The 24728-nt window shown below is 37.1% G+C and overlaps 1 protein-coding gene across 3 annotated transcripts in view; it reads right to left on the reverse strand.

The window, feature by feature from the left end:
• The window catches only part of FSTL5 (follistatin-like 5), a 302516-nt gene that overhangs the window by 59155 nt on the left and 218633 nt on the right, over window positions 1-24728 (reverse strand). For all 3 annotated transcript variants that reach the window (XM_009893724.1, XM_009893723.1, XM_009893722.1), the window contains exons 7-9: window positions 22490-22610; window positions 11747-11908; window positions 9558-9692 (exon numbers count right to left, since the gene is read on the reverse strand). In XM_009893724.1, the coding sequence (XP_009892026.1) occupies window positions 9558-9692; window positions 11747-11908; window positions 22490-22610 (418 nt within the window). The remainder of the gene's footprint in view (window positions 1-9557; window positions 9693-11746; window positions 11909-22489; window positions 22611-24728) is intronic.

Here is a 24728-nt window from a genome sequence, read left to right on the forward strand (position 1 = left end):
TATGACCATGTTAGCTTATTGTTCTTTAATTTATTTTCTATAAATCTTTATAATGAATCATGCTGAAGTCCTTTCCCATAGCACATTAACTCAATCCAGCCTACACTAGTAGGACAAAAAAATGGTTCATGAGCTGAATTTCTATCCTATACTTGGAAGTTTGAAATAAAGTCTTTGCCTACGATGCTGTCAACAAGTATAAACTTGTTTAGCTCTCCCATAAAATAAAATGCCAGCATAAATTATCTCCGAGGAAATTAGGTAAATAGGTACCATTCAGTATAAGATATGACAGGAAGATTCTATTAAAGTTGCATAAAGCCTTTCAGAGAGAATTTAAGCCATAAATCACCGTCAAAAGGCTTTTAGTCTCATTCCAAGCTCTAGACAGTGGAGATGCCTGGTTGCTTATGATGGCCATAAACCTGTCAAGTCAGTAGCATTCAGATCACATAATCTCTTGTTAGGTGATAGGACTATGACATTATGTAAAAAAGGCACAGTTAGAAATAGATATACTTAATGGCATGGAACAGGTATATTATTTTTTAAATTTAGCCTCAAGACACGGTGCATGAGGCAGATAATTTGTACCCTGCTTTGTGTGACTAGGTGAAAGAATCTACTGAAGCTGCTTTGCAATATATGATGATGTCATAGCTGGTGAACTGAGTAACACAAGAATCTGTGATTGATGACCACGAGTAAAAGCTACTAAATATTTAAATACCATCAAGCACTGTCAAATTGGTCTTGAAAATACCTTAACAGTGTTACTTGATAACTTTCTATCACAACGGTTGCATCCCCAAGCTGCATGCATATATCTCAATAATATTTAGATAAATGCTTAAGAAGTCATATTAATTGATGGCAAACTAAACTGCATTTTATAAAATGAAGCTTTGGAAAACATTAAAAAAATGAAAATACTGTAAAAAACAAAAAATAAAATAAACAACAACAAACACACAAAAACGTTTAGCTTTAAAGGGAACAGCACATGTTTTCATGATCTACGGCTCTAGTTAGGATTATCCTAAATTGAAACCAGGAAGAAACCAAAGCAGAACAGATGTACCTCTCAAAGTCACAGAGAAAGAAAAAAAAAAAAAAAGATTTTAAAAGTTATTTTACTTCAAAATATTTTTACTATTAGTGAAGATAAAACTTTTAAGTATCTGAAAATAATCCCTGAAAATATTCCCTTGGTTTTGATGATCAATCTTTTTTATTTTCCTGCTTTCTGCACTGTCAGATTTTCTTCTTTAGATATGTAGATTACACTGATATACTCCATTCCACTATTTCCATCAAATATTCCATTCCAGTAAAATTTTTCCTTCCTATCTTTTTTTAAGCTTACAATATTAATACTTCTTAGCTATTCATTACACACCATACTCAGCTAATGTTACTTTGACTAAAAATTGAAATTTGGACCATTGGACTACTACCTGAATGTAACCTAAATAAATAAACAAATAAATCCCATAGCTAGAAGTTGCCATTTCTTCCTCCTCTACTTGTGATTATTATTGTACTTTTTATCAACAAAAAAATGCAGTAACATCTTGCCCACTCCACCTTTCTCATAAATATATTGTCAAGGTACACTGTCAAATTATCTTTGTTCTCTATTTAAATTCTTCAGCTTCCACACAGTGATTCAACAAGAGCAATCTGACGATTTCGGTTTGCCTTATGGCTTCTAGGAGTTGGCCTGATCCAAATCTGCATTTGTGACTATCAAAGGTAGTCATCAACGTAACTCTGCAGCAGAGCTGTCAATTTGTATGCTCACACTTTAAACACTGCTAAATCCAGTAGTGCAGAGGAGAAAGCCATCAGTTAATAAAAGATTTGAGAGTTCCTTAAAAGTGTACTGAAAGCTAGAAAATAAAAACCCACCTTTATAAGTTATTGTAGAGATGCTGGAGTGCTAGAATAAAGACATTGTTTACAAAAAGAGAGAAATAGCAGTCCTTAAGAAAAGGAGTAGCCTTAGTTACAATTAACATCCTATTTTTGTGCTAACAGAACAAGTTCCAGCAGCTTGATACTCCTTTACACCAATGCAGCAGCAAAGGCCCTGGAAATCATCACAAATGGCTGCTAAAGGAAGAAGAAAAGCATTCTGGGATACCAGCGTTACCCAAAGTTTGAATTGTACTGATATGAACCATTTTTTTTTTTTAATGTTCCATTGACAATATTCTTCTATAAATATTTTTGTCCTATATTTGCACAGAAACAGGATAATGATTGAAAACAGAGGCTGATTAAGTACTTTCTACCTTACAAAGGAACAAAAAAGAGGGGAAATGATGTGTAGTCAAGACAAATGTTTAAAATAACCAGGTCCAAATGAAGTACATAAACGACTTGCTAAAAGTTGTTTCTGATGTTTGCTCTGGTGCTATTCGTTTTGAATATATTTCAGAATATATCATAGAGTTCAACAGGAGTAGCACTACCTAAGCCTCAAATATCTCCCGTATTCCCTGAAACTTAGTAACTCAAGTAGCTGTAGGCTAATTAGACTGGGGTATATGCCCCAGACAAAAGAAGAGACAACACTCGCACAGAATTCAATTCAGTAAAAAAAAAAAAATCAAAGGATGAGAATATAATTATAGGTCAGCTAATATGTTCTAATGGAAACCAGGTCTTCTCAAACAAACCTATTTATATTCTTTGATGCAATTAGAAGTTTAGCAATGTAAAAGTTCATATAGATGTAACCCAGAATTTTGCTAAATATCTAATTTTTTAACACAGAATATTCTGATTAAATATTAGAGTTATACAACTGTAGTAAAGTACATGTTAATTGAATTAAAAACTGCCAAACTTATTAATCTGAAAAAGTAGTTTTCATTGTTAAATCGTTACTAAAAGGTGAAGACAACAGTGCTGGAATGCATCCAGAGCAATGGGTAGTGAGTCTTGCCTTTACCATTTTCACCAATGATCTGTAAACAAACAAAATCATTTCCTAAAAAGTTTGCGGATTACCTGTTACGATAAATAACAGAGTTTCAAAAAGTTGTCTGAATTACTTCGCCAAGTACATCTCTAAGATAAATTACATTCTGATATAGCCAAATGCGAATTTAGACATTTAGGGAAAAGTAATGTCTACACTGGGGGGCTGAGACAGGTGGGAAGGAGCAGGATTTTGAAAGTGAGGCCTGATAGGATATAGGGCATGTGGTAGATAAACATATAAACACAAGCTTCCATTGCTGATGCTAGGGGAAAAAAGTGACAGGGGATCAGTGGCTGCAGAAGCGAAACATTACCAAATGTGTTTCTCTCTCCAGAACATTAAAGAAACAAATAATAAATTTTCTTTTGCAAAGAGCAGTTCCCATTTTTTAAGAAAACTGTACCAAAACCAATTACAATCCTCAAGGCAAAAAGACTGTCTGAGTCCTACGGTAACTGTCTTATTATGAAGAACTCCTATTTAGTGTGTGTGAGAGGGAAAGTAATCAACATTTACTGATGGTATATTCATAAGGCAAGAATTCTTAAGAGGTCAATTTATTGGAAAAAACCATGAGAATCAAAGGAGGAAACTGAAGGAAAAAAATGACTTCGAAATGGAAACTACGCATTATTCTATATTATTGAAACTGATTAATTAGGAAAGCAAAATACCGAGAGAAATGAGGGATTCTTTGACTCTTTGTGTCTCTTACTCAGGTAGATGTATATCTGGGAGGAAACATTTCAGGCAAACAAAACGTTAGATCTGTATTCAGGCACAACATGATGCAATTTAATGTCTTGTGAAATGGAGAAGATAGTTTAGAGTTAGATGAAATGGTTCCATCGTGCTTAAATCTATGAATCCATGAAATATCTGTTCCGAAAAATCAAACTACATCGGAATGAAACTAAAACCAGATTTTAAACCGCTACTTGTATTACAAATGTGATAATGCCAAAGACTCCTTCTAACACAGCCGAGATCTCTCAGGTATTATTAGAGGATAATGACAGTAGGGGAGACTCTGCTGTCTTCAGATTTAGACCAGGTCGTTAATCCGCAGAATGTTTTTACCAGTCACCGCAGGGGTTATCCAGCTATCACCCAGACCAGCTATCTCATTCTCGATGGCTTTAACTGCAAACTTGAGGGAAAATGGAATTCACAGCACAAAAAGAGTTTCCAGCCTCTAGAGAATTAAAACAGCACAGTTCTTGCATTCAGAAATATTTTAGATGAGACTGTGGTATGAGTAGGATGTACAGATGTATTTGCTGTGCATGCTGTATGGCTCTTGCTGGCTATCAAAGACATGATACTTTAAAATTAATGTTCTGAAAAGGTATACAAGGAGCCAATAAGGCAGGCACAAGAAATACAAAGGTAATTAGATTTTTTTTTTCTTGATGACTCTAAGATGCTAATTAATACAGAAAAGATTAATATCGAGTGGGAAAAGCAAAAAAAGTTTTACATTTGTGTAAAACGTCATAATGATCATAAGTAGTTTCCAGTTACAGCAAAGCATTTTCATGAAACATTTACTTTCAGCTTAAGGCCAAATATTCTCAGGTTAAAACATAGCCTTTCCAATAGAGATTACAAAATCTAAAATATCTCAGGCAAGGGCCCTGCTGGGAAGAAGAAGAGAGAACAAAGACCACATTATAAAATGTATGCACACCAGGAAGAAAATTAACAAGAGAACTAGGCTTGTTCAGCCTGGAGAGAAGGCTTTGAGAGCACCTAATAGCAACCTTCCAACACCTACACAGATGTTCTCAAGAAGACAGAGCCAGGCTCTTCACAACTGGCTCTGCAGCATTTGCTATTGCTGGAAAAAGCAGACAGGCTTTCACACACACACAAGCCCTTCTTCAGGGCTGATACAGAAGCAGCGTACCTGAAAGCCTCAAGAAGGATTACTGAGAGTTTAATTAGTAAAACTGCATTTAGACACTTAGATCCAGGAAGCCAACTACTTTCTGATGGAGGTGGTCAAAATGATACATGAACAACTAGGTAAATAAATGTTATCGAAATTACCTCACACTATAGACTTTTTCTACCTACAAACCTTCTTTTGACTAATTTTTTTCATGTTTTCAGATTTTCTTTTGATTTACATTTGTAGTTCAATATGCTGTATTACTTAAAAAGTCAAGCTAAATAGAATGTTCTGTTTACTAGTACAATAGAAAGTTCAATTTCCTCAGATATCTCTCTTCTTTGTTTTAATTGGTACTAGAATCAGCGTTATTCTCCACATGGATTGAAAAGGAGCACCAGTATCAGACATACACTGCTGCTGTGTGATCACAGAAATTTAATGACAAGACACTAAAGTGACTAGATACTCCTGGATGCAACTCCACATCTTATAAAAGATTATTATGTAGCTTTTAAGAGATCATTTTGCCTTGTGCTTCTATCCCTTTTTCCTCCCAGTCTTTCTCTTTCATTGTTTAAGCGTTCTCACTAATCTGTCCTTTTTCACCTGCTGCTGTGGCCTCCCTTTCTTCCTCACATTACTGACCTCTTCCATTGTCCCTCTCCCCACCAAAAAAACCCGTTCTTTGGGACAGAAAGCAATGATGTAATGCTTCGATCTAAATGGTTGACATCAGAGGAATTAAACAGGATCTGATAATAGCACCAGAAATCTATCATCAGTACTTATAACACATGTTTATATGGGTAATATAAACTAAAAATTTCCATTATAACTTTACAAATTTTGCAAAAAGCACACATGTGTTTGGACACAGATGTTAAGTGTATCAAATTTCAGCTACAGAATGCGTGAACTGGTAACAGGTAATGACGAAATTCAGATATTTTAAAGAAAATAATTTAATTCTTCTCACCTGAGACAATGCCAAAATGAAATCATATTTTCAGGAGTTTTATTTTTAGTGCACATTGAAAAAGACTGACATGCTAAGAGGCCAAACTATTCTTGTGATTGTCATCCATTGTTAAAAATTTTACCTGTCTGTGACAAAACAAGGGTTCAGTGTTCAGTGCTGGCATCTACCGAACAGACCTGGACGACAAAGCACTTTCACAGTATTTTCCATTCACTTCCATCTCAAATTACCATCTTGATGATGAATCATTATCTTTTAGAGTAGATTGACTTTTCTTGGGAACTGGAATTCAAATTTCTGAAACTGGAAACTTTAAACAATGCCCCAGCACCTGTAAGTCATACTCTACACTACGTATTTTTATTTTTGCTACTAGCATCACATTTCCCACAATTCAGTACAGGTCTGCCATTCACTCTATTTCTTTTCTGTGTATAATGCAGACACATGCATTTGATGCCTCTGTAACCACTGCTGTGAATTTTGAAAACCTAGCAATCTGATAACATTTTTAGGCACACAGGTGAAGGGAAGCTTCACTTATTATTTAACGATCTATTTAGCCATAATGGTACTGGTTTTAATTTAGGCAGAGATGCCAGAAAATATAAGGTTTTCTCTTAGGAGCTGTTTACACTACCTATTTCCAAAGGAATGAGTTAGCCATGCCCTTTCTGTTACATATATTAATTTTTTCTCAAAGCACTGTACTGAGTTTTCTGCAGAACGAATTCGAGATGTGTTGAAAATGAGATTCCACAGATAACTACCAAAAAATTTAGCTTATTATGCAAAGTAGCATTAAAGCCCAAAAGCTTTCATATGCACATAAAAAATGGGCAGGTAAGTATAAAAGTGAACATTTCCTTTGACTCCTAAACTTTCTAGGAAATAAAATACCTATACTGGTAAAAATGGAACCCTGTTCTGTATTCATTATGTGGCTTAGAAAATTACTGTCACACTCAATGCAGTGCAATTGTAGTTTATATTTCAGAGCTCCACTGTAAAAGTTCTCACTACACTCTCAATAGCCGATCAACTCAATGTTCTGAAGTACTTTTATTTTGCTATGATTTTTACCTTATGTGCCATTTAAAAAGTAGACAAGCCCAGATTAACTGACAAGCTAACGAGATTCTGTTCTACTTTTGTTCAAAGCAATATCCTAAGAGGTCCAGAAGGGAGTACCCCAGTAAGAAAAAAAATAAAATTAAAAAGTAAACACATTTTATTTATGCTTTTATAGGAGGATAAAAGCAAAATTATTTATAAAAATGTCATCTATGACAGGTATAGTTTATATTAGATAATATGAAATCACATTTGCATCACCAGAAACTATCTTCAGAATGTAAATTGGGACCTAATCAACAGTCTTTCAATTAAAGTAGTAGTGGCATTGTGTTTAAAATGTGTGGATGGGACAACAAAAGCCCACAGTCCTGTCCAAGTGGTTTTACCTGTACCTTCTTTCCTAATTTGCTGCATGAACCAGTGTTTTGCAAGAAGTATAAAAACAAGCAGAGATGAGTTAATAATAAAGCCCTTCTATTCCTAATCTCAGTTTTCTAATGCTAGCAACTCCTTCCTGTAAAGGAACTTTTTTTAAAAAAAAACAGAAGCATTTTTTAAACTGGTTCTATCAATATTTGCACCTGTGAAGGCAGTTTATTCATGTAGTTGTGATAATTATATTGATAATAACTGCTTTTTTTATTTGTATGCACTTTAGTCTTCTTACACATATAGAAATGGGTTTCTGAGCCAAAGTAAACGAATCAGAGTACCAGAGTAAGCATCTCATGTAAATATCTGTTGCACCTACATTTGAATGACATAATTATGCAACTATGGACTATATGCACATTTACACATCCACCAATTTTTAGGAAACCATGATCAGACACCAAGGAACACAATGGTAAATGCCTCCCTTCAACACACAACACAGAACTTGCACAGTAAATGACTTTTACAGGGAGGAAGGAGACTGCCTTTTGGATGATTGTCTTAGAAATAAGTGAGTTTATGTTCTGTCTTCCTTTGTTTTTATCTTTCATGACACCAATGGTCATCATAACAACGTACTGCTACTAGATATTAAAGCATTTGTTGCAAGCAGCGTTCATTACATAGCATGTGATTTTACAAATCCTGCAAAGTTAACCGATCTAAAAATATTGCATCAAATTACAGTTCCCGAAAACCGTATTTTGCATAGGTGTGGTTGGCTGTTCCTGCATAATCACTGCAGATCAGGTCTTCAGAGGATAAGACAATTAGGTAACTAAAACACTCAGAAACTGGACAGTTGGATATAAACATTTTGTTGTTAAGGCCAAACAAGTCTTAAACAAGCATCAACAAATTTGTCAGGGTTTTGTAATTTGGCAACATTCACAACATTTTTCACAAGCTGCAAAAGGCAAATGGAAGTGACTGAGCTATCACCAGATTACTAGAAATTCAGCATGATCAAACAACTTATTTATCCTCAGCTGCCTTCTCAGAAATGTCTGAGTAGTCATTTTCATGACAAAAAAAAGCCATGTTAAGACTTCTGAAATGACAGTTTTAATTAGTGTTACTGAAAGCAGCAAAGTAAAGATATTAACATTTGGATTATAAAATTTTCCTGCACGGAAGATTTCCTCTGAAATGTTTGAAGCTTAATAGACCTATATGCAGCTGAACTCAGTGTCTTGCAACAGGAAGCGTCAGGCAGACTTGCAGTGCTACTAATTCTGTCTCTAGTCGAGTACTTGGCACTGTTGAATAAGCTTCTTGATAAATAGGAATGCCTTAAGTTAATGCAATCAGACTCTCTAGTAAAATAACTATAATTTTACAAGTTATATTTCTATTGAATATGTAGCATTAAAGTTACAGATTTAAAAGAAAGAAAAAAACAAAAACACAAAAACAAAGAGGTGAAGTGTAAACTCAGGAATGGATTTTTCTGAGCAGAAGCTAGAAAGGGCAGGGGAAAGAAGTATCAAGGCAGACAAACAATAGGTAAACAGGGTTTATAAGCCCCCACTGCCATTCAATAGATGATAAAGAAAGCTACTTTCTGGTAGCGGTAGTGATTTCTTTGGCACACTGAACTCCCAACTTAGCAAGTGAATGTGATCACTGCTACTCCGTATTTCTGGAGAGCCCCAGTTATCCAGGCACAAGACAGCACGGGCAGGCTGGAACGGATCTGGCCCTGCTGAGCACTCCAGCAGGTGAGACCAAATCCTGTGATGACACACATGTCATGAGGGCCAAGTTTGACTCTTGGTATATGACAAGAACATACAGGAAGAAAGTGGAAAAGATCTTCCTCCCACACCCTTTTCAACCCCCAGAAACCACACCAGGACTACTGCTTTGCCTTATTTAGGCATCCAGTTCCTTTTCCCCTTCATATTCTCTTCATATGCAACAAACTTCTCATCAAGAAACTATCCAAATTTTAACAGCGATGTGAAAAATATGTCAATTTACAGAATGAATCAGACGTTTCATTTTACTTCTAAATAAACTTCAGTTTACACATAATAATTATGATTTAAACTTTATGGTTTTCAATCAGTTATTTACACATGTTCATTTTAATTTATTTAATGTTTCAGTTTTTAACACTGATTTAATGTTTAAGTGAGGACTACTTGTAGTTTTACACTTCTCATAATACTTACGGGTCTTTCGAGCAGAATCTTCTACAAAAAGAGAAGAAATGTCTTCATCCACACCCGCTTCATTCTTTGCGATACAAGTATATGCTCCTGTATCTTCATAGCGCACATTGCTGATGTGAACCTCACTACCATTTGCTGAAAAGAGAGAAAAAATTCAACATGCAGATATGCTACAGTGCTTTCAGATTATATATTCAGAAGGCTTTCTCTGCTCATACTAATTAAACCATTTTCATTCCTGAGTTCATAACTTGGAGGCACGCCAAACTAATCCAAAGGTATTCAACTGGCTAGTGAATTACATGCACTATTATTCTTCTCACAGATATCCAGAATACCTCAGCTGATTTTGCACTTTAGATCCAAATATCAGTCTGAGGTTTTATATATGTTTAAATGACTATGATTGTCTTTAAAATCAGGTAAATATTATGTTTTTATTATGTTGCATTTGGTCACTTGACACTATCCCTGGCTTTACAGAAAATAACCCAGATTTTCCTTAAATATAATGGCCTAAAATCTCAACATAAATAATAATATTGATAACATTATTTGTTTCTAGTAACCAGAAGCACCTGGTTTTGTTTTTGTGTGAATGCAGTGTAGGAATCTATGGAAACCACTTCAGGAGTTGTGTGTCAGCTTGAGTAGGAATGTCAACAAACAGTCCAGCTTTCAAGAAAAAAGGTCTTTTAAATGACATGATGTGAATAATGATGTGATGAATGATTCGTTGCATTTTAAGTATAGTACACTTGTTCAACAGTAGGACCTATTTTTCAAAAACAGCTTTGTCAGTATTCTAAAATATGGACTAGAAGGCTCACTGGGTTCTGATGTAATACTCCTTCTAGACCATCTTTTGCTTGAAGCAAATGCATAGATAGTTTAACCTGGGAAAAACTCAAGAAAAAATGCAATGAGGTTTTCAAAATTTTATTTCAAATAAATATATTCAAGAAAATGGAATTAAATGTATTTTGCTTAGAGAAGAACCATTTTGATTTATTTAGCATAAATATATGCTAGAGGTGAAGGAAAAAAAAATCCACTCAAATCCCCTACAGGAGAAATTAACAAAATGCTGCTATGGAAGAGGAGTCCATCACTTTCTACTCATAGTGGAAAGTGTTTCTGCAGGGCAATTGTTCAAATACATCCAGGAGAGAGTGCCATGAAAGAACAGAGGACTGTGACACCTATAGAGAAGGTGAGACTCTCTTCAGAGGAGCATTCATTGTCTGCCTGTCCCACTGTTTCTTACACTGCATCCTGATTGCTGTCCTATCCTAATACACATCCTGGTTTTGCAGATGAATGAGAGAAGGTTTTGAAGGGAACACTGGAAGCACAAGATTTTTTTTCCTGTGTCCGACCAAAAAATCACTGGAAGGACTACAGAAGCTAAAAGGTTTTGTGCTGGGCAGGTTCATTGAATTTGCTGAGCCCTGAAGATTCATAGAAGATTCACAAACTGGCCTTTATTGTTGATTATAATAAGACTTTCCTTTAGTTGTTTTTTGGGTTGTTTTTTTGTTTGTTTGTTTGTTTAATGCAGTGTCTTCGCACTCCCTTGGAGGTCTGCTGTCTCAGAAAACAGCACATCCATTTCAGGTATTTCTCCTCCTGTCCCTTCCACCATTAGACCCCGAAGTCTCACTGAGATTCTTAACAGTCAAAAAACTTCTGTTTTCAACTGAGCTGAAATAAAGGTAAAGTTCTGTCCGTGTTCCGATCTAAATTTAAATTTGGATTCATGAAAAATAACTAGATTACTAACAATGCATTAGAATAAATCTTTACAGACAAAAGCATTCCTTCCCAATTGAAATATTAGTGTTGAATACTCATTGAACGGCATTAATATAGTTGTAGGGACAAATTCTGATACTGGGCTGGGACTGGGCTTGGGCTGCTTGCTTTACTCAGAAACCACATATTTTTGAATAGAGAAGAGCACATTGGAATTTAGTGGTAATCCTGCCAGTAAGTACAACTGCTATTCTAACTAAGAGAAAGCAGAGAAGATATGTGGCTTGGGGAGTAACTGGAACACATCTTCTGAAATGTTTTAGCTTTGACTTCAACCCTTGCTTAGAACTATGTACGAAGGACAGCTAGTACTGAAAGGATGTGCTGATAACACGTTCACAACCTGTAAAAAAACAATAAATATGCCTGTTTACCTTGAAGAGTTAGCTGTTTAGATAACTTGGGAGTGATATCAATTCCATTCTTCAGCCAACCAAGTTGTGGGTTGGGAATACCTTCAGCATGGCACCGAAGGCTGGCTGTCACACCTGGCTCTCTTGCCTGGCTCTCTGGATAGACTCGGATGACTGGTGGAACTGAAGGCAGGAAACAATTATAATTTAGTGGAGAAGAGTATTATCTTCATTTTAAGAAAAATAATTATAAGCAATTCTAAAGACTCCTGCAGCTATATATAACAACACACAGATGTGGTATTAGTCACATATTCAGTGACATTCAATTCTGAACTCTGCCACAGTAAATTTATGAAGCAGAAAGAACGTTCTGTGACAAACCCCTCTTTTCATTGTGCTATCCATGAAAAAAAGCTTGAATTGTAATCCAACAGTATGGGGTTGAGTAATAAGATTTTTATCTTTACTTAAATTTCTTTATGAAATATGAACAATGTACAACCAGTAAGTTACAAAGTGATGAACAGAGATTGTAACTGTCCTGTTTCGCAAACTGTTTCTGTAACACCTCATCTCCACCTTTCCCCTCTCTCCAAAACACCTATCAGCAATACATTTTACCTGTATAAAACATGTAATCACAGAATCACATAATGGTTGAAGTTGAAAGGGTCGTCCAGAGGTCATCTTGTCCACTCTCCCTGCTCAAGCAGGGCCACCTAGAGCCAGTTGCCCAGGACCACATCAAAGTTTTAGAATATGTCCAAGGAGGAGACTCTACCACCTTTCTGGGCAACCTACGCCAGTACTCGTTCACCCTCACAGTAAAAAAGTGTTTCCTGATGTTCAGACAGGACCTCCTGTGCCCAGGATATCATTTTCTGCCTTCACCAGGTAGGCACACTCACGTTCAACCTGGTGTCCACCAGGACCCCTATGTTCCTTTCTGCAAAGCTGCTTTCCACCTGGGTGGCCCCCAGTATATATTGGTGCATGGGGTTGTTCGTGCCCAGGTGCAGGACTTTGCACTTCTTGTTGAACTTCATGAGGTTCTTGCTGGTCCATTTCTCCAGCCTGCCAAGTTCCCTCTGGATGGTAGCACGACGCCCTGGTGTATCAGCCACTCCTCCCAGTTTGGCGTCATCTGCAAACCCACTGAAGGTACAAATTTGCCCCATCCTTCAGATCATCAATGAAGATGTTAAACAGGGCATTTATAAGATTAGTCTTCTGAGTTTCATTATTAGCAAAATATAAGAATTGTTGACATCGCTTTTCCAAGCTTTGGAAACCTGCTGCAGTATATGCTTACCAACTAAAAAATCTGCTACATACCACATATCAGTATTGTCAGAGAGAGGGCATATGACATCACAGTGGACATATTCCTATTGGTAATCAATGACTAAGCAAGACTTAAAAATCTTACTGTGTAGATTTTTTTAGATGGAACAATTATTGATCTTATCTTTAATTATGTATAGAGAGAACTTGCTTAAGGTTGTTTCTAACAACAAAAAAATTAACCATAATGAAGGTTAAAGAAGCATATTTCCTATTCTCCAAAGTTTTGTTTAATGCAGCTTTAAAAATGTGGAATATTTATCTGATGTCACAAAACACAGCTGGGTAGAGGATGAAGTATCAGTTGATAATGAAAGAAGATAACAAGATCAAAAATTAACTGTGTCTATTTTGGCACGAGAGTAAGTATTTTCAAATGCTATTCAACTGTTTACAAGAAAAGTCCCAGCATGCTGTCCTACTAAGTGTATAGAAATGCCTCAGATTTCTACATTGCAAGAAACAGACAAATGTACCGTATCTCAGACAGGATGCAAAAATCAGTAGGTTTCAGGGATATTTTAAACCCAGTTAGAGATGAGGGTCTTTTCAAATAATATACATTGAGAATTACACATAACCCCAATATGGAGACTGCAAAAATATAATAAAAGAACATGGAAGATGATTAAAAATGTGAAAATTATGGCTGCTAGTTCCTTAGACTACCAGCTGAGAGGAAGAGCATATAAAGCCCAGGGATTCAAGGTTTCACTGAGCTTCTGGACAGGACTTTGCTTGCATGGACATGGATCTCTACTTTTCATCTCGAGTCTGACATTCCCATTCCTTTTTCCCCCCTCCACTTCTTCCCTGTTCTGTCTCCTCTCCCATAGGATTTGTGTGTTCCATACTGAGACCTTGCCTTCCCCACTGTGTTCCTCAGACTGAGCCCCACTCGACTGCACACTCGGATGGTCTGAGCCTCTTTTGGCACCTCCACTCTCAGTCCAACTCTGACTCGGTTCCTAGGGTCCAGTTTTCATCTCTGCCCTGTTCAGCATTTCTTGACAGTAAATCCTTTCGGCAGCCTACCCCACGTAGCAGATTTCCCACTGCATCAAAGCCAAATAGTTTATTTCTCCACCTTGACTCAGGAAGAACAAGGAGCAAGAAGAGACAGGATTGCCATCACATAACACTCTCAATCGTCTTCCTGTCAAAAGGGACATATTAGTTTTGCTTTGGCAAAAGGCCAATGGTATTTTTCAGGCACCTTTATTCTTAGCAAAGTTTTAGAAAACATTACAACAGAAATCAAATACTTCCTAAAGAAACAAACAAAATCAAACCCCGCATCACAAGATGCTATTACTGCTAAATTAACTGCTCAAGGGTTAGGAGATGTGAAGGTGAAGACCTGCTCAAGGGAAAGCAGGTCGAGTTTTTCTATCCCATATTCTTGTAGTACTTCCTGTTCCTTTTAGCTGTGTTTTCCCAGACGCAGAGGTACTTGCATGACACTAGAGTTTATTTCTTGCCCCATCTTTCCACCATTTACTGCCATTTCCCATTTTTCTCAGCAAATCTGTGTCTATAGGTTACCTATACAACTAGAAAAGTTTTTAAACCTTTGTTTTGCATTATAATCTTTTATTTCATATTACCCTGGAGCCTACCTGTAATACGGCGCCAACAACTGTGCAACTGAGGCACGCAGACAATTAAAATATTAGTGCAGTGTGGACTCAGTCTAAAAAGTTAATTTGATATGACAGTTTGATGTTGGGTTTATTTCAACCACTTTTTTGTGTAAATGACCAGAAATGTTACCAGAAAGGAAATTTTAAGTACTCCAATATGTAATTTTTCATGCGGACTTTCAAAGAGGTACGTTCTAATACCTTAACCTAAAGAAGCCTATGTTGTAAGGGAGAGATCATTACATAGGTTAAAAAGGGAGGAGAGAGAAGAGGTTGCATGACTGTATTTAGCAGAATCATATATAATACATAATTGAATGGATCCTACATATGGTGAATATAAAACTATACATCTTACAATTGCTATAAAACCCCCTGAAGATTATTTCAGTCAGGTCTAATGGGGTAGAGGAAGGAAAACAGAAAATAGTGTCTTCAGGCTGTCTGGAATCCAGGGAAAATGTATGTGCTTAAGAAAGAAACTTGTAATATAAACAGCAAACTAAGTTCTTCTATTGCTGTATATGATAGCTCTTTTTGATTAAACTGAGATATTTTGTTTGGAAAAACAAAGGTGGTAGAAATTCTTCAGATACTCTGAAGCATCAATTTACATCGGGCTGAGGGTCTGGACTCTCCTTTCTTTACCTTAAGGTACAAAAACTTCAGGGTTTTTAATAGGCCTTTTGTCTTAGAACTAAGGTGGGAAAAATTCTTGTCACCTCTCTGCAAAGAACTTGCCTTGTAAATCAATGTGAAAGCTCAGGGAGTAGGACACCGTTGCTAATACAGAAAGAAAAATGTCACATTGGTACAACGTATATATTAAGTTGATTTGTAACATACACCTTAAACTCATACCATTTTTAGTGCAGGTTTGAATTTGAAGGCAGTCTTCCTTTTTGCTTATAATATGGCTAATGACATTTTGTTTGTTTGTCTAGAGGCAGCTTTCCAAAAGTGAAATTCCTCAAATTTGCACTTTGAAAAATCTAGGCTGTGACATGTAAATGCTTGTAAAATAGAAAAACTGAGTTATAAAAGAAAAATAATATTTAAACTAATCGAGGTATTGTGTCTATAACTGCCAACCTGATCAACAGCATTAACATCTCTGGTTATGGACAGCATAGATCCATAACTTGATAAACACTGAGTTAATGAGAAAATGAAAACTTTCTAGGTATTTCAGCTTTTTCAATAGCAATTTTCAAGGACTTTTTTTGGTGTCAGATGTTGATATTGCATTCATGTAATCCTAAGAACAGTAATAAGAATAAGGAGTAATCATTTTTATAATGCTCCTTTAACACTTCAATTAACATAGGCAACAACATAGACATAAGGAAAAAAAACCTTGGTTTATTATTCAAATTCTGTTTTTTCACTTAACTGATGTATACACTTCTGTTGTCTTAAATAGTTGAATATTAACATATAAAGTGCTTAATTGAACATATTAATACCATCAAAAGGCATTTTAAAGACAGGTGGCCCCGTATCAAATACAACAACCCATATTACAAGAATATTCAAGTTTGTTACAGATTTTTTTGCTCTAATCACCATTTACTCCTTTGTTTAGCAGAACTCCAACAGCATTCCCCTATAAACTTTTGAATGGCTGCTGTGGAAAAAAACAGAAGCTAATAAACAAGCATAAGGGAAACGATACATATCCTTCTGAAATACAGATTAACTAAAGACAAATTTTTAATGAAGAAATTATGGAGTTGATATTATAAATATTTTACGGGAGATTGAATTACATAGCGCCTCTTTGCCTTCAGTGATACTAAGACCATCACATACACCTATCATTATCTGAGAACAGACTTTCTAATTCATGGGGTTTATGACACGTGATGTCAACAGTAAAGGAAAAATATCTGATGGAATGAATTTCAGTATCACAGATATATGGAGAAAAAAATAAAAATCAAACTGACAGGCTCAGATTCAAATAGTCTCAGAATAGGATAGTCACAAAATTATACACTTTGGAAGTTCTAAGTATTATGTAAATGCTAATAAGCAGCATTATTTAATGAAACAGTTACTCCTGCCCCATTACAACTTTGCATTTTGGGTTTTTTTTTTCTTATAATTTATCTGGAAAAGGGTTAAATACCAACTTATTATAATATCACTGAAAATACCGTATTATTTGTATAACATTAGACTGAATTTTCTCAACATAAAACATGTCTTTTACAGTGTTCATTACCTCTATTGTTAAGAATTCAGAGGAAGCTCATTATTCTTTACTACTGTAACAAACAATTCAAAACTTGAAAAAAATCCTAACGATTTTAACCTTAAAAGAAAAATAAATCAAAATTATATATATAATATTTGCAAACTAGTTGATGTAAAATATATAATTATTTTTTCTAAGAATATCTTGATTTACACAAATTGAAATCAAGAACTTAAAATCTAATTACATTGTTTTCATTGAACCTTCACAGTAGATCTTTGTGATCAACGAAGCCTCATTATCTCATTAACCTTTTGTCTGACTCTCCTATTAATACAAGTATAATTATATGAATTAGTCATTATCACACTTACAAGTACTGACCATCATGCCTGTGCTTAGGAAGATTACTGCTTAAAAGTACAGATCTAAACTGTGGAAGAGCTGTTCATTCAACCTTTAATCTCAATGGCTTAAACTCAATTTATCCACAATATGCAAAACAAATGATCCTATTGCTCAAGGGGACTCCTTTCTCTTTCTCCTTGCTCCCCCAAAAAATCAACATCAACATCTTAGAAGGTACCACTCCAGTGCTGACCTGTGGAACAGCAGCTATCTGAGCAGAGCAAACATGGACTAGTCAATTTGTCTGGTCAACTTTAAATTTATATGAATGACACAGACTAGCAACAGTAGTGATTGCCTTTGGCACTGTAAAGGTTTACAGGGGTTTCCAGACGAAAAATACAATTTCCTGACAGACACTTTGTCACCAGAAAAATCTACAGTTATCCTCCTTCACCTCTCCCAAATTGTTTCTTGATTTTCTAGTCTTTCAGAAAACCTTCTTCAACTTAAGTGGAGTTTTGCCCGTGTGCTGAACTGAACCAAACATGAAGAATCCTAGTATTTTAACTGTTGTAATCCACCTCTTCAGGATTATTAACATATTGGGATAGGTAGGGAATGTGTTGAATATATAAACAGCTGGGAGAAGTCTCAAGATCGTGAGCCTTTGTCCTCATGGGGGACTTCAACCTACCGGATATCTGCTGGGAATACAATATACAATACAGCAGAGAGGGAACAGTCTAGGAGCTTCCTGGAGTGTGTCGAGGATAACTTCCTGACATAGCTGGCGAGGGAACCAACTAGGGAAGGTGGCCCGTTGGACTTGTTTGTAAACAGATAAGGATGTAGGGGATGTGACAGCTGGAGGCCGTCTTGGGCACAGTGACCACAAAACGGTAAGTTTTCAATCTGTGGAGAAGCAAGGAGGGGGCGTCAGCAGAACTGCCACCTTAGACTTCCAGAGGAAAGACTCTGGTCTTTTCAGGAGCGTGGTTGACAGAGTCCCTTCGGAGGCTGTCCTGAAGGGCAAAGCAGTCCTGGAAGGCTGGATGTTTTTCAAGAAGGAAGTCTTAAAGGCACAGGAGCAGGCTGTCCCCATGTGCCAAAACCCAAGCCATTAGGGAAAAAGACCGGCCTAGCTGAACAGAGCGCTATGGTTACAAGTCAGGGAAAAAAGGAGAATTTATGGCCTTTGGAAAAAGGGACAGGCGACTCAAGGGGACTACAAAGATGTTGTGAGGCTATGTAGGGAGAAAACTAGAAGGGCCAAAGCCCAATTAGAACTTAGCCTGGCTTCTGACATTGACAAAAAAAAGAAGTTTCTATAGATACATTAGCAATAAAAGAAGGACTAAGGATTACCTCCATCCTTTAGTAGATGGGGGCGGAAACATGGTGACCTAGGATGAGGAAAAGGCTGAGGTACTTAATGCCTTCTTTGCCTCAGTCTTTAACAGTAAGACCAGTTGTTCCCTGAGTGTTCAGCCCCCTGAGCTAGTAGACAGGGGCAGGGAACAGAATCATAGAATGGTTTAGTTTGGAAGGGACCTTAAAGATCAAGTAGTTCCAACTCCCCTTCCATAGGCAGGGACACTTTTCACTCGACCAGGTTGCTCACAGTCCCATCCAACCTGGCCTTGAACATTTCCAGGGATGGGGCATCCACAACTTACCCAGGCAACATGATGCCCCCATAATCCAAGGGGAAATGGTGAGTGACCTACTACACCCCCTAGACACACACAAGTCTACAGGGCCAGATGGGATCCACTCGAGGGTACTGAGGGAGCTGGCCAAAGTGCTCGCCAAGACACTTTCCATCATTTATCAGCAGTCCTGGCTAACTGGGGAGGTCTCAGATGACTAGAGGTTAGCAAATATGAAGCCCATCCACAAGAAGGGCCGGAGAGAAGATCCAGGGAATTACAGACTTGTCAGTCTGACCTCGGTGCTGTGGAAGGCTATGGAGCAGATAATCCTCAGTGCCATTACGTGGCACATGCAGGACAACCAGGTAATCAGGCCCAGTCAGCACGGGTTCATGAAAGGCATGTCCTGCTTGACAAACCTGATCTCCTTCTATGACAAGGTGACCCGCTTAGTGGATGAGGGAAAAGCTGTGGATGTTATTTACCTGGACTTAAATAAAGCTTTCGACACTGTTTCCCAGAACATTCTCCTGGAGAAACTGGCTGCTCATGGCTTGGATAGGTATCCTCTTCGCTGGGTAAAGAAGTGGCTGGAGGCCCGGGCCCAAAGAGGGGTAGTGAAGGGGGTTAAATCCAGTTGGCAGCCAGTCATGAGTGGTGTTCCCCAGGGCTTGGTATCTGGCCCGGTTCTCTTTAATATCTTTATCAACTACCTGGACGAGGGGATCGAGTGCGCCCTCAGTACCTTTGCAGACGACACCAAGTTAGGCAGGTGTGTTGATCTGCTTGAGGGTAGGAAGACTCTACAGAGACATCTCGACAGGCTGGATCAATGGACTGAGACCAATGGCATGAGGTTCAACAAGGCCAAGTGATGGGTCCCGCACCTGGGTCACAGCAACCTCATGCAGCGTTACAGGCTTGGGGAAGAGGGGCTGGAAGGCTGCTTGGGTGGAAAAGGACCTGGCGCTGTTGGTTGACAGATAGCTGAATATGAGCCGACAGTGTGGTCAAGTGGCCAAGAAGGCCAACAGCATCCTGGCTTTTATCAGAAATAGTGTGGCCAGTGGGACTAAGGAAGTGATTGTTCCCCTGTACTCAACACTGGTGAGACCCCACCTTGAATACTGTGTTCAGGTTTGGGCCCCTTACTACAAGAAAGACATGGAGGTGCTGGAGCGTGTCCAGAGAACGGCAATGAAGCTGGTGAGGGGTCTGGAGAACAAGTCTTAAGAGGAGAGGCTGAGGGAACTGGGGTCGTTTAGTTTGGAGAGAAGGAGGCTCAGGGGAGACCTTATCGCTCTCTACAGCTACCTGAAAGGAGGCTGTAGAGAGGTGGGGGTAGATCTCTTCTCGCTAGTAACAAGAGAGAGGACAAGAGGAAATGGCCTCACGTTATGCCACGGGAGGTTTAGACTGGATATTACGAAAAATTTCTCCACTGAAAGGGCTGTCAAGCATTGGAAGACGTTGCCCAGGAAACTGGCAGAATCGTCATCCCTGGAGGTATTTAAAAGACGGGTAGACATGGTGCTTAGAGACATGGTTTAGTGGTGATGTTGGCAGTGTTAGGTTGATGGTTGGACTGGATGACCTTAAAGGTTCCTTCCAACCTAGGGGAGTCTATGATTCTATTCTACGAACATGATTTTGTTAATAAATTAGAGTAAACCAGAACACATAAAACAGAGGAGGAGAAAGTTGGTCAAGGACCTTCTAATGTGCTCAACTCACCAATAATTCTGCTATGTCTGCAGGAATTAAATTGTGAGTAAACTGCACTTCAGTCTTCTCACTAGTTTAGCCAGTATTTGCTACCTGACTTTTTAAATGACAGAAAACAATCCCTGGAGAAAAATTTGGAGGAGGAAAAGATGTTGATGCCATGTTGATGCTCAGGGAGGACACTCCATTTACAAAATTTTGGGGGTTGGGAGGGAAGGAAATTGGAAAAAAAAAATGTTAAGAGAGATGGATAGATATCTATTTTAAGCCAGTTTCCTGGAGAAACACAATGACAGAAACAACATGTTAAGAAAAATGCAAACAAGTGCTAAATGTCAAAGTCATTTAAAGCGTGAAGGATATTAACAACTAGAAGTGAATCATATTTGAACTCAATCCAGAATCATATTTGAACTCAATCTTCTCCTGCAAATTTACTTTGCATTAACAAGCTCCAACTTTCTCCTGAAGCATACTCTAGACCTAGTTTCTTGGCCACTGCGATTGCCCTCATTCTTTGTTTTGTTAGCTGTTAGTTGTCATTTAAAGCGTGAAGGATATTAACAACAGGAAGTGAAAATAAAAAAGTCTATTAAAAGAGGAATAAATCATATTAAAAGACAAAATATTCTTGGAAGCCGCACTCCCTGTGAATATCAATGAAAGATACAAATATCAGAAAATATTTCAGTGTTTTTGGATAAGAGATGTCAAGAAAAGTCAATTATAATAACGCTTTATGCAACTGACTAAGAACTAACAAAACAAAGAATGAGGGCAACCGCAGTGGCCAAGAAACTAGGTCTAGAGTATGCTTCAGGAGAAAGTCGGAGCCTGTTAATGCAAAGTAAATTCGCAGGAGAAGATTAAGTTCAAATATGATTCTGGATCAGATTAAGTATCAACAGGGAATGACAAATACTGGTAGCTTACTGCAGAAGGGTAGACTTAAGAGTCACTGCAGAAGGGTAGACTTAAGAGTCAAAGATAAAAATGAACATAGACATGACAGGAAAGCACAATGACACCACCACCACCACCACACCCCCACCCCCCCCCAAAAAATAGATACTAAACCTTACTGGGGATAAAGTACATTGGGACCCTTGGACCTTTCATCAGTGGAGAAGAACAACTGCTTAAAATAATTTAGAAAAAAAAAACATATAGGAAAAAGAAGTAGGGGAGGGTACTACTGTTCAAGAGAAGGGAAAGGATTATCTTCAGGGCACCAGTAACAATTGCAGTTAAGTTTTTTCCAAGTACAGAGTTCAGGAAAGCAGTCCTTAAAACTTGAACAGATGTAGGAAAATGTAAAGATCAAGATTTCAAATCTACTAAAATCATGGTTAATTTCAAAAAAATAAATGTGAACTTAGAAGCCTACATCGGTTACATAACTTTTAGGGTAGCGCATTTTTTTAATCTTATATTAAATGCAACATTCTTAACACAAGAGACCTACGCACTTATTTTACTTATTACTAAATTAAACCTAAAAACTACTTTATCTGGATATATCTACATGTGTATATAAAAAAACCTTCCTATTCTGAAGATAACATAGTAAAAATCCTTACAAGTGAACAGTTCGCAGTGCAGAACAAGTCCTCTAAGACTACCTTTATTCCTTTTCATAACCATTATTCATATGAAAGTAATAAATGAAAATGATTTTTTTGGTAAGGTTATTTATAGGAGAACAATAAGGAAAAATAATTGTACGCCTTTTTCTGTTAAGCTGTAACATGATATAAAAATAAGTAAACCAGCAACAACAGATCTGCTTAACAAAATCCAAGTCCAAGTCTCTAATGACTTGGTAATCAAAACATTTTTTCCTTACCGTTCACTTGGAGAATATGAGTTTGATAGAGTTTATCATAGCCATCAGCATAGCAGGTGTAATTTCCCATATGAGTTGTGGTAACCTTAGTAACGTACAAGGACCCATCATCTCCAAAATCCTAGCGGGAAAGATTAAAACCAAGGTTATCACAATTATGCCTGCATCTCTACAGTAATTATGCTCATCATCTTGGCAACAAAGCTGTGATGCAAATATCAAACCTCACAACTATTAAACCAGAATAACTGATAGCAATCTGAAACTCAAGTATTATATTTGTGAATGGCAGAGTTGTTTGATCTTGCTGCGTATATTGTGTCTGTAAAAGAAAATACAACTTTTATTTTAACAACTAGGTAAACTCTACAGAAATAATATGTTTGTATATTCAGATATGATAGGTGTTTGCAGAAGAAAAGCTATTTACGATTGGATCTGGTCAGATAGAAAAACTAAATCTCTGCACAATTTAACAAGGTAAGTGACATCCTGTGGGAGTGTGGTCAACCTTAGAAATAAGCAGGTACATAGAAAACAAAAAAATCTCATTTTTCTCCAATTTAAGTCACAATTTTTAACCTCACCTTTTAATATATCTTTAATTGGCACATAGGTTCTACTGGATTAGAATGCAAAATCTGACCTACATATCGATTCCCAGGTCAATTCTCAGTTCCATTTTAATTAATACAATATCATTTAAAATTTACAACCAGTTGTAAACTATACCAATTATTGTAAAAATGTATGGAAGATTTAATAGTCAGTGGTTTATTTTTCCTTTTTGTTCTTCATGTCTGCAAGGACCATCCTGAAATAACAGTCCTAGTCTAACCTAGCTTCTTCCATTCTGTGTCTCATAGGTTTTAAAGTGCTTGTATAAATCCTCCTACAAGTTGTTTTTTCTACGCTATATTCCATGATGGTTAAATTCCTTAACAGTTAGGTTTTTTTCAGTCTCACCTAGCAAACTTTTTATTGTTATATATGGAGTGTATTTACATAAAACAGCAATTAAATTATTTGAGCAAAGAATATAAAATAGAAAAGTAAAACTCTGAAAAGTTTCTTTCAGCCTAGTAGATAGTTTCTTCTATAAAATATTTAATTCTGAAATTAAAGTGCATAAACTATGATGAAAAACATGCAAAAACCAGTCAGTTTCATACCAGGAAAAAGGATGCCTGACCTTCTAGGTCAGCCCCTGTTCCTGAAGGGAACATATATAATCATATGCCTAACGTTAATATAGTCTATTATAAACTCAGCTACCTTTCTCATGTATTAAAAAGCTGTTTCAAAACTTCTTAATATTCTTATGTATACAATACAGTTTTCTTTTTTTTTTTATCCTTAACTATTCATGGTCAGCTTATAGCTATTTATACTCCTTAACATAAACAGACTCTAAAATAGCCTTTAAAATTTTTAAATAACTTAAATATCCTCTCCTTGTGATTAACCACAGGATACAGTACTATAAAATATACCCATATACACGTTATAATTATATGTAAAACAAATATTCACACACACAGAGACTCACACATATAGCCCATCTAACAGGTATCAGATTGATTAGAATAAGGATAACCACCAAGCAACAATGTCTACCTGTCTCATTAGATTCAGTGACTCATTACAGAAGCTCTGCTTTTGTAAACTGATTTCAGGGATCTGGGATTCCTGAAGGCAAGTGTTACTGGTAAAGACCATGGCAAAGGAGACTTTCAGTACATCAACCTCTACTTCTTCTGTCACCAGATCCCGTGCCCCGCTCAGCAGGAGGACCATATTTTCCCTACTCTTCCTTTTGCTGCTGATATAGCCCTGAAGCCCTTCATGTCCCTTACCAGATTCAATCCCACAGGATCTTTGTCTTTCCTAATCCTGCCCATTCAAATAGTGTCTCAATGTTCTTCCTGGGTCCCCTGTCCTTGCTTCCACCTTCCTTTTTATTCGAGTTCTGTCAGGAGCTCCTTGTTCATTAATAGAGGCCTCTGGCTGCCTTAGATTTCCTGTTTATTGTGAGGGACCATTCTTGAGCACAGAGGAGGTGATCCTTGAAAACCAACCGGCTCTCTTAGACTCCTTTTCCACATGGTCTCCTATGGGATTCTTCCAAGCACATCCTTGAACAGGCTGAAGTCTGCTCTCCTGAAGTCTATGCTTGTGCTCCTGCTTTTTGCCTTGCTGCCCCCTCTTAGGCTCCTCGACTCTGCCATCTCATGGTCTC

The sequence above is a fragment of the Charadrius vociferus genome, unplaced genomic scaffold (assembly GCF_000708025.1).
Source record: "Charadrius vociferus isolate BGI_N301 unplaced genomic scaffold, ASM70802v2 scaffold59, whole genome shotgun sequence".
NCBI lineage: Eukaryota > Metazoa > Chordata > Aves > Charadriiformes > Charadriidae > Charadrius > Charadrius vociferus.